The sequence below is a fragment of the Dendroctonus ponderosae genome, unplaced genomic scaffold (assembly GCF_020466585.1).
Source record: "Dendroctonus ponderosae isolate FM_Combo_2020 unplaced genomic scaffold, Dpon_F_20191213v2 Dpon_F_20191213_9, whole genome shotgun sequence".
NCBI lineage: Eukaryota > Metazoa > Arthropoda > Insecta > Coleoptera > Curculionidae > Dendroctonus > Dendroctonus ponderosae.
Window position 1 is genome coordinate 2,623,696 of NW_026019116.1, and position 10,381 is coordinate 2,634,076.

General features: G+C 31.6%; 1 protein-coding gene across 1 annotated transcript; it reads left to right on the top strand.

The window, feature by feature from the left end:
- Nucleotides 1-279: 279 nt before the first annotated feature.
- On the top strand, nt 280-10,381 carry LOC125505658. Its single transcript, XM_048669903.1, has 5 exons — nt 280-529; nt 5,087-5,392; nt 5,457-5,579; nt 6,722-6,853; nt 10,140-10,381. The coding sequence occupies exons 1-5, from the start codon at nt 301-303 to the stop codon at nt 10,364-10,366; spliced, it is 1,017 nt and encodes a 338-aa protein (XP_048525860.1). The 5' UTR covers nt 280-300; the 3' UTR covers nt 10,367-10,381.

Consider the following 10,381-nt stretch of genomic DNA (forward strand, 5'->3'; position numbering starts at 1 on the left):
TAATAACCAAGTGAAAGTGCCGATTTAAAGCCGTGTGAGTTTCATATTAAGTGAATTTCAATGGTCTTTGGTTTAATTCCGCGTTTTTCCTGTAGACTCTTTCTGTGCATCAATAAGGATTATTTCTGAATGAAACCAGCAAACGTTTGAAGCAGAAAAATTTTCAAACATCCACTGGCCCCATTTCGGTCACCCATATTGCATTTAACGGTCTGCCAGTTCAAGCTAGCATGCAATTTTTTTCAAAACACGACATCCAACACTGACAACTTTCCTTTAACGTTGTTCCATTGATAATTTATGAAAATAGACCAGGTCAATGTTGCTGTAATAGGCGTTTTATTTGTTTCAGATGTACGATGTGGTCATCCGCCTATACCGTTGAATGCAAAATTAACGCTAAGCTCCTCCAGCTTAGTACCAGGTACCACTGCAAGCTACAGATGTGATGAAGGGTACGAAACTTTTGGAAACTCGCAGATTTCCTGCTCGTCTTCCGGTCAATGGGCAGGAGAAATGCCCTTTTGCGGTTAGTAACTTACAAAATCTAGATAAACTAGTGTTACATTTGAATGTTTGTCGAAAGCTCGAAAGCAGATAGATAAAACGTGTATAAAATTCCCGTGTCCAACGTGTCCCATTAGTATAAAATAGCTTAGATATACTTAAATGAAAATCCCCATTTTTTCACAAAAGCGCTACGGCCATCAACTTTGGTATTTTAAATAGCACACACAAATATCCTCTTCATTTCTGTATTCTGAATTCAATTCGAAAGAATTTGATTTCTCATTCTTGCAAAAAGTGCCACTTGTAAAATACATTTTGAAAATTAATTTCTCAGAAACCTTGAGAGATAGCAACCTGTTTCCTTCGTCCCAAAGTAGAGGAAGAAATGGGCCTTCTTTTCCTTACACTCAAGTTTCATTAGCTGCTCAGGTGTATTTTCTGTACATTATGAAAGTTCAAATATTTAAATTGAACTAGAACTAGCTTTATTAATGAAAATATTTTCTGGCATCTTATTCTGCAGTTTTTTTTATATCAATATGTTCTATACCCATATGACACACACATATTGATGCAATAAAGATGAATTGCGTAAAATTAATCAATCAATTGATATAAATAGACTTATATCAATCTCAACATTTTTGTGTGACAAAAATAAAATGATATGCTTCAAAATTAGTAGAGATGATGTGTATTTTAGGCAAACGCGAGAGAAATCCGAAAACCCACAGAAACTATCCACCCATAATTATTCTATGGTGTTTTCTAACAGAAAGTTAAAATAAGTTTTCCAATAAAGCAAAAAAGCTTCAGCTGATATCGCCTTTTAAGCTTATTAGAGTTCCGCTAAAGTACAAAATTTTTATAAAATACATAGTTTAGAACTATACACTTAATTACAGCGCATTATTCTAACACGTTTTTAATATTTTTATCGTGGTCGCATTAAAACACTTATAAAAACATTAAGTCAAAAGCAATCTTGAAATTTTTTAATTGTTTTTTGCTATTTTGCCAGCTAAAAACTAAAATGTGTTCTACAATCTTGTCAACAGGATTTCCATAGAGATCAAAATTTTCAAATTTGATCAATAAACCCAGTGAGTAAATTTGATTTTTGTAGAACTACATGATGATCAAAATAAAAGCTAAGAGGGCATTAACTTTGCAAAAAGTTAAAAATTTTAAATCTACTGGAAAATTGATGGTTTTGGTAATGAATTCTAATAGAGTGAAACTCGTATTTATACTGCAAAACTTGATTTTTTGGAAAATATACAGCGTGAAGGTTTGAAGTAGAAACTGCATTTTTAAAATAATCACCTTCTGTTCTAGATATTTACTAGCTTAAAGAAGAATAATTTCCTTTAAACGTGAGCATTGATGTCTTACCTGTACAGCATTCGATAACAATTAGCTATTAAAAATACATTAAAATCTAGTTAATTTTAATGGCCGATGGCACCAACGATATAACAAATTTAAACGTTTTCTCCCTTTTGTGTGTGTGTGTAAATATTATATTGAATATTCGGCCATTTACTGCCAACTCAGGAAATCTTATAATTGTAAATATTACACAACCGCGGTGGGCATAAAAATGCAAAATTATAGCTACTGCATTATTTAATAGACCAAGCTCTTATTGAGCTTTCTGCATAATTTAATAATTGCATAACAGTTTAGTACTTTGACACCAAAAAATCAGCTGTAGAATAAATAACAGAGAAAGAAGTGAAAAACTGGGTTTAAATCAATTCTCACAACAGTTTCTACGTGAGACTTAAACGATTAACGCTTCTAAAACTAGCAAAGAAAATAAAAACCCTTTATGATCAAATCCGCTGAGAATTCAAGATCTAAAGGAACAATGATGTTATCTCAGCCTAACATATAATTATAATTTATATCGTTTTTATAACATACAATCACCACACGGTATGGTGTAGACAATACGGCAATTCATGGTCACAGATCTTTTTCACTTAACTTTCAGGGTCTTCAATCAATTTTTACAGCTTAAGGTTAGGGAAGTTTCATTTACTAAAGCAGCTAAACGTATTATTGTAGTAATATGGGATTTTTAACGTCCTTGAAGGTATCGCATGGTTCACGAATATTTTCTATTCAAATCTGATTCTTTTTCAATCGCCTATTAATGATTTATTGTTATGGGAATCATCGATATGTTGAAGTGTGTTTAATCAAGGGCCTGAGCAAGATTGGTGTAGATTTGAATAGATTAGTCAAGACAGATTTTGGCCAAAGTTGAAGACATTATTTCTGTATGTTTAGAACCAAAAAAGAATCAGATCGGTATACAGTAAAAATCCTTCCAAGATGAAATGAGTTGAATTATGTGTTGGATGATCCAACTAACAGACTCATGTTAAGTTTGTTGCTTCTCAAATGTAATGTTTTAACTTAACAGCCAATGTAAACACTCAAAGATTTCTTAGACTCGAAAAAACATCTTTATAAGCCGGAATAGGTTTGTACTTAGGCTAAAAAGCTCGTTTACATTTCACATTTAAGGCATTTTTGTATAACACATTTGAACTTTAAAAAGCTCGTATTTATTCTTTTCTAGGTAATTATTGGGAAAAGTTCAGTTTTTACAGTTCTTTTCCTTAATTCTACTTAGACTTAGGAGTTTGTTTGAACTAAAATGCACAATTGCAGTTTTAGTAAAAGTGCGAAATTGGAAAAAGATTATTAAATTTCAAAACTTAACAATAATTTTTCAAAATTGACAATTTTTTTTTAACTTAACTGACTGAATATTTTCCCAGTGTTTTGAGCAATGCAAATATTAAAAGGAGTGAAAATTCCGAACCGATCGGAACGTCGTTACTATTTTTTAAACATATTTTTAAGGCGTTGAATGATTTACCACTATTTGCTCAATCCCAATAAATAGTTTACTAAAAACCAACGATCCTTCAAAGGATTTTAAAAGCATTTTTTTTTGCTTTTTCTAATCTAACAACCCGTGTTAAACTTATGACGAAACAATGTCCTACGAATACACTTTCTTTCACTGTTTGAATTTTACGTATTATATAAAAAATCAAGTGAATCTAATTGACAATTAATAGCTGATCTCTGATATAAAATACACTTTAAAAAATAAAAAGAAAATTATTAGTATGAAAGATAAATTTGCGCACTAAAAAATATTTTATTCCAATCCTACTGACTGCTCGATATTTTGGAAATAATACGAGATACATTAATCCTTGTTATTACAATTTTATTATAGTGTTTGTAAAAATATCGATAAATAAATAAATATATTGTGACCCTCGTAACTGATTAATGAAAAACTTTTTTATTCATTTAAATCCTTTTTGAATTATTTTGTTGCTTTTTTTATATTACATAAGTTGCAAATGTTATCAAAGAATTCGAAATGTTCGAAATAACATTCTTATTGGTGTCTTGGATATTTTTTGTTAGTGCTTTGGAATAAATATTGTTCTTAATGCGTAAAGTTGGTTTAGATGCAAATAAGTAAAACAGACAAAAATAATCAAAATTTTACAACATTTCGCACTTGCTGGGAACCTTTCCTATGCATTCGAAGTATTTTTATATGGGTTTTCAAGTGTTTTTTTTTTAGTTTTCTTTAACTAGCGACTGTCATCAACCGACTGACCACGTTCGAAATAGCATTTCTATTGAGGCCTTGAATTTTTCGCAAGGTTCTAATTGCATATTGACTGTTCTTTAGTAATTTTCATACATTTTAGGGATTGTGAAACATTTTTACGGTGTGAACCAGCTTTTTGGTGACAAACTTTGAATTCATAAAAAAATCCTTACAAATGTATTTTCTACATTGATTTGCTTTCCAGATATAATAAATGTCACAAAATTTTGCAACTCCATTTTTGGTTATGTGTTATTTGCGGCTAAATTGAAACATTTTTTACACCACAATGGCTATATCGTCCGCATATCGCAACACGTAAAAAAGCCCCTTCTCGAGAGACACCAGGAGCTCGTCGACTTATATTTACATTCTGAATATATACAAATCTATTTGCAATTTTGGGCAAATCTATTTTTTCTTTCAATAACATCCAGTTTCAGAACTCATGAATAAATCAATAATTGAAGACACTAACAGTTATAGAAAGTGTATGATATGAGAACCAGTCATTTGAATGCACAACTCGTACTGACTTACAATACTGCGATTAAAATAGTAATAAACTTCTTCATTGCGTATATGCATACACAATTAAAGTGTTAATTATTACTTACATTTTTAAGTATTTTGTTTGTGCAAGCATATCTTTAGCTGTTTATCGAAAATAAGGCACTTTAGAAGATGTATTGATAGACCAACTCTTCAAGTTTGCTATACAAAACCTGGTCCAATCTGCATTTTAACGAGCTTTGAAATAATGAGAAGATTAAACTCCACCTATTTTCAGGCGTCTTTCAACTATAACTTTCAAATATAATCCAAATTAGATAAAACTTTTTTAAAACCCAGTAAATTATTCTGCTTCTGCTAATATCAACATTTATAATTTCATTAAAACTGTGCATGTTATTTCCTCAGGTGTAAACATTGCTTATCGAAAACCTGCAAATCAATCGACAACAGTAAGAGGCGGAACCGCCCTTAATGCGAACGATGGTGAAACCAGCAGCGATCACGAAACGAAAAAATGCTCAGAAACTCAGAAAGAGGCGAGCCCCTGGTGGCAGGTGGATTTGCTCAGACCATACGCAGTCAAAGTGGTGAGAGTGACCACCAGGGGCTGCTGCGGCCATCAGCCCCTACAAGATCTGGAAATCAGAGTGGGAAATAGCAGTACCGACCTGCAAAGAAACCCTTTATGTGCGTGGTTTCCTGGAACAATAGGTGAGGACTGATTGCAAATTTAGGCTAATTTTTTTAAACTTTTTTTTTAACTGTACAAATTTAGATGAAGGATCAACGAAAACCTTCACCTGTGCCCGACCGCTTATCGGAGAATATGTCTTCCTCCAGTTGGTTGGAGTGGAAGGATCTTTATCCCTCTGTGAAGTTGAAGTATTCACACCTGATGGTAGGTACATCAAAATGTTTTATCAACCGCTTAACAGTTTATTGACCATCAAAATCTCACCGGTAGCAATTAAATAAATTTTCATCTTCGATGGGCGCTCGTTTCGTAATCGGACTCACTTTCACTGGCATAATCGCTATTTGAGCGCTTATAACAAGGGTGTTTAACGCTTTTTGCTTAACATCTTGTAATCTGTTTAAGTAACTACTCGAGTTCATTGTTGAACTTTTTCCGCCATTCAATGTTTTTACACGGAGCGATTATTTAAACAAAATGCATTCGATTTGCCGATGTAATCCGCGAATTTTGTCTGTATTATTTTATTAAATCAGCGATTATTAATTGAGGGGATTTGAAAAAAACGCCTAAAATAGACAGTTTCACTTAGCTAATTTCGTGTTCATTCCCGTTGAAAAAGCGAGCTTGGATTGCGCAAGGCCCGCCTAATTACCAAACTATTATTCTCGTCTGTAATTATTATAATTCGTTCATTAAATGTTAATAATCTTTGTATTTATGCACAAATGTATATCATGAAGCGTTCAGGGTTATCTGCGATGATCTGTCGGTGTAACAAACGCTTATTCCATGACTCTTATGCAAATTATTTGAAAAAATATATATTAAATGGCTAGATTTGATGACAATCTTCTGATGCATGTGACCGAGGATGCAAGGTTTTAACATAAAATTAACAAATGGTTATATTTAGGATCCGAAACCTCTAATAGTTGGCCATTTAATAGCATTTTCGCGGCACTCCCGATCGTAAAACCATTACGGAAGCTCGGTCTGAACTTGAACGCAAGCACTGAATGCAAACTGTCGCTTTCGAAACCATACTTTCCATTATACGTTATTAGCCAATTACGGAATTCCTATTCTACACTTCCACGATATACAGGTTGGCTAAAATCACATTGATTCCAGCTTAGTAATGGATGATTTTAGAAGACCATTGAAGGAGCATAAAAATTGTATATTGTCATGTTTGTTAAGTACCGGTATTTCTGTAAGTCCGAAAAATGAGCTTTTGAAAACTTTGCATACTTTTCCTAAAAAAGAACTTTTAACTGTCGCTTCTGTTTATTGCTTTTGCGCAAAATTGTAGAAGTAAGTGAATAACAAACGGTTTTTTACAGAATTTTCGGTAGACAGATGTGCACCGAAAGACTCACCTGAAGAAGCGCAACTTGCAGCTTTTGCCCGCACCTGTTATGAATTTGGGGTCTCTAGGGGTGGATCGTTTCAGGAAGCTCGAGCTTACTGCCAAGGTTAGTACAAAGAGAAATTGTCAATGGGTTACTAATTGTTGACGCTAAAGGTGTCTATAAAAAAATTAGTCCTATTTTTTATGTTTTTATGTATGTTTTACATTTGCAGAAAGCTCAACAGAAAACGAAGGTGATCATTATCGATTGTTCAAGTTGAAAATTCTCACTTTTAAAATCCTAAAGGCCTGTGGGAAAAAAATCAGTTTTGGAGCATTCATTCAGGTCTGAATGCAAATTTTGACAAAACGAAGTTTCTATTAGGACTTTCTTTGATTTACTTTCCACTAGTTAAATTTGCAAAAAAACACAAGGAAAATTAGATTAGATTAATTAGCATTATAAACTGTGTACCTACTTGTTTCCTCATCATATCAAGGTAACTAATAAATCTTATTCGTGAATTTTACGTTTTAATTGTTTTACAAAATTTTATGAATTTTGCTTATTTTTCAATTTCTGCCGCCCGAGTGTTTCTCGTTGCGATTTCTTTCTACCTGCCCATTTCTAAAAATATAATTTACTCAAACCTTTTTCTATGTTTGTCTATGTCTTTAATTGCTTGCTTAGATTTAATATTTGCATGATTTTACTTTTCAATCTTCAAACAAATTGCAACTACTCTATCTGTAGTACTGAAGTATTTTTATATAATATTAAAATGTAATATAATTGCTTACTTCTTTGGCCATACATTACCTACAGCTTATTCAAAGCATTAAACATATTTACTTAATAAAAATTACGTTAGAAATCAATGAAAATTAAAAAACAAATAATTTAATAAAGGTAAGTTATAAAACATATCAGTAATTGTTTGAAATATCGAGAAAAATKATGGAAAATAAAAACAAGCTCATGGTTGAATATGTGTTTTTATATACTTATATAATAAAAATATTATATAATAAAAAGGTATATTAAAATAGTACAGCGAGGTACACCTTATACATTTGCCTACATTAGACACTTTTTGATGATTCGTACAAGTGGTATATAATTACTTGAAAATGTCGCAGAGTAAAAAGTTTACTACTAAGCTAGCAAGAATGAAACCACACACAAGAAATAACTGGAGGATTTTTTTTAAATAAACAAACTATATTTTACTTTCTTTAGTTCTAACTAATGTTTGCACGTTTTTATTGACAGGATTTAAGAGACAGGAAAATAATTCTAAAAAAGTCATCAAATTAGTTATAAATGTTGCTTTTCTTTTACTGAAATCTATAGTTTTTCTCTGTTAGCTCATCTCATTTAGGATTTTGCAGGATTTTCAGAATATTAAAAGTGAGATTTTTAGAGTTGACTTAGCCCATTTTGTGGSAAATTTTTTATAGAAATTACTTTATTTTTGAGCATTTACTTTCTTTTCTTTTTTTTAAAGAGGATTTACAAAGTTGGTCATTAACTTTCTACATMTCCTTTAAATTTAGCAAAAGTATGTAGCTTTATTTCACCATTCGTATCAGCTAACATCCATAACCAACAACTTTAAGCAAATACCTTGATTTGGATTATTTTAGTACAAATGTTTCTTCCTAAATATTTTATTTGTTTGACTATTATTCAATTGTTTAAAATAGCCATAAAAGCTCTTGCTTTGGATATATGAATGTTGACTTCTCTTCCGGCTTCAACTAGTGATTTCTACGCTCTGTTCATCTCTAAAATATGAATTTTCATGCCTGTTTTCAAGTAGGATTTGAAAAAAACTCTTGAAAGTTAAACCACTTGATTTTCTTGTACATTTTTCTTCTCAAATATCAAACGTGTTCGTGTTTTAGTTTTTACGCAGTTTTGTAAAATTAAATACCAAGAAATTTCGTATTATTCTTGAAATTGAAACGTTTACACCAACTTTTTTTTATTTACCATAAATTGGTTTTGGTCTTTATGAAAAAATTGTGCCAATTTTCTTCAGTTTTTGCATGATTCGGAAATACCTTATTATAGACCCAACAAAATAACCACATATAGCAATAAGAAAGCTACAATTTGCAATGTAAATTTTTTAAAAATTGAATCTATTTATGACAGTCACTAAACGTGAAAGATGATTTTAATTATAGTTTTTAAAAAAGATGTACAGAATATACGGAAACATGTAAAAATAACAACCTTTAAATAGCAATTGCCAAGAAAGAACAAAGATATGATAATGCATGAATAACTTAAGGAGCAGCTAAAGGAAGCTTTGTGAAAAAGGATCAATTTTGAAACTTTAATTAATTCGGAAATCTATCATTGGGAATAATTTTTAGATTCTTTGGCTTAGGCAGCACTTTATTTCATTTTTCATTTTCATTTTTAGTATAAATGAAAAATAGATAATTTATTCTTCAAAATAGTCACAAAAAATAGTAGAAGCAAATAGATGTAGTAAAACTGATGTTTTAAGGTGCAGACGTTTTAAAAAAATTTATTTTTAATTTTTGGTTTTCGGAAATTTAACAGCTTTTATAGGAATTTGATAATGAGCGTTTGGAGGTGGAACCAACTAATTTTGTAATGGCTTTAACGGGTTTGAGCCTTGTAATGAATAATATTCATGTTGCTATTGGCTTTATCTATTTTTTTTCTATATCTGATGGTTTACCTTAAACACTGAAGGTTTTGCCAGCTAATATTTCTTCAAAAAGAAAATATATATATTGTAAGATCAAAGGTCGCAAACTTAACTCCCAATTCTTAAGAAGAGACTTACAAAAACGTAATTGATGTAATGTAATAATAAAAAAAACTGGACGAGACACACAGGGATTCTTACAGGTGAACGATGGAAAAATATTGACGACCATAAATGACAAAACTATATAAACCGCATAATAAAAAAACCACAAGTCCAGTGTGATAAATTGCGCATACAAAAAACGAGAAATCTGAAAGAAACCTATTCCGAGTGAGTTGTTGCGGATATAGTAAAAGTCGAAAGTGAATCAATTTCGAACTCCGCTGAACATAAATATGGGGATAGAGAATGCAAAGAAGAAACAAGCAATACAGCTGCGATTAATCAAAGATTTAACAAAATGTATCTCTGAAAAAAAAGTACCAAAAAGGTCCTCAACAAATAATAACTTTGCAGAAGAAATGAACATATGGAAGAAAAACTATTTATCAAAGCACTGTAGATGCAAAACTGATTTATTTATTTAGGTTATTATTAAATATGTTTATTTAAATCCTAACAATGAGTGAATATGCTCCTTCTAAACATCAACTATCGAAGATAGTTTCTGTCAGACTAAAATTGCCTAAGATTTTCCTAAAATAACTCCATTTTCAGGTCACAATGGGGATTTAGCCCATGGAATGAGCCAAGGACAAACATCGTTTCTCTACGCTGAACTAGAACGAAGAAAACCAACCCTAAAAACCCAGTTGGTTTGGATCGGGGCCGAAAAGGAGCCTGGCTTGACTTCCCGGACCTGGAAATGGGTCAATGGTAAGTTGGCCGTTTGTTCACATTCAGCCTTTGTCCTCGCTATTTTATCTACCTTTAGCTCGCAGTAGATTCAAGATAGAAAA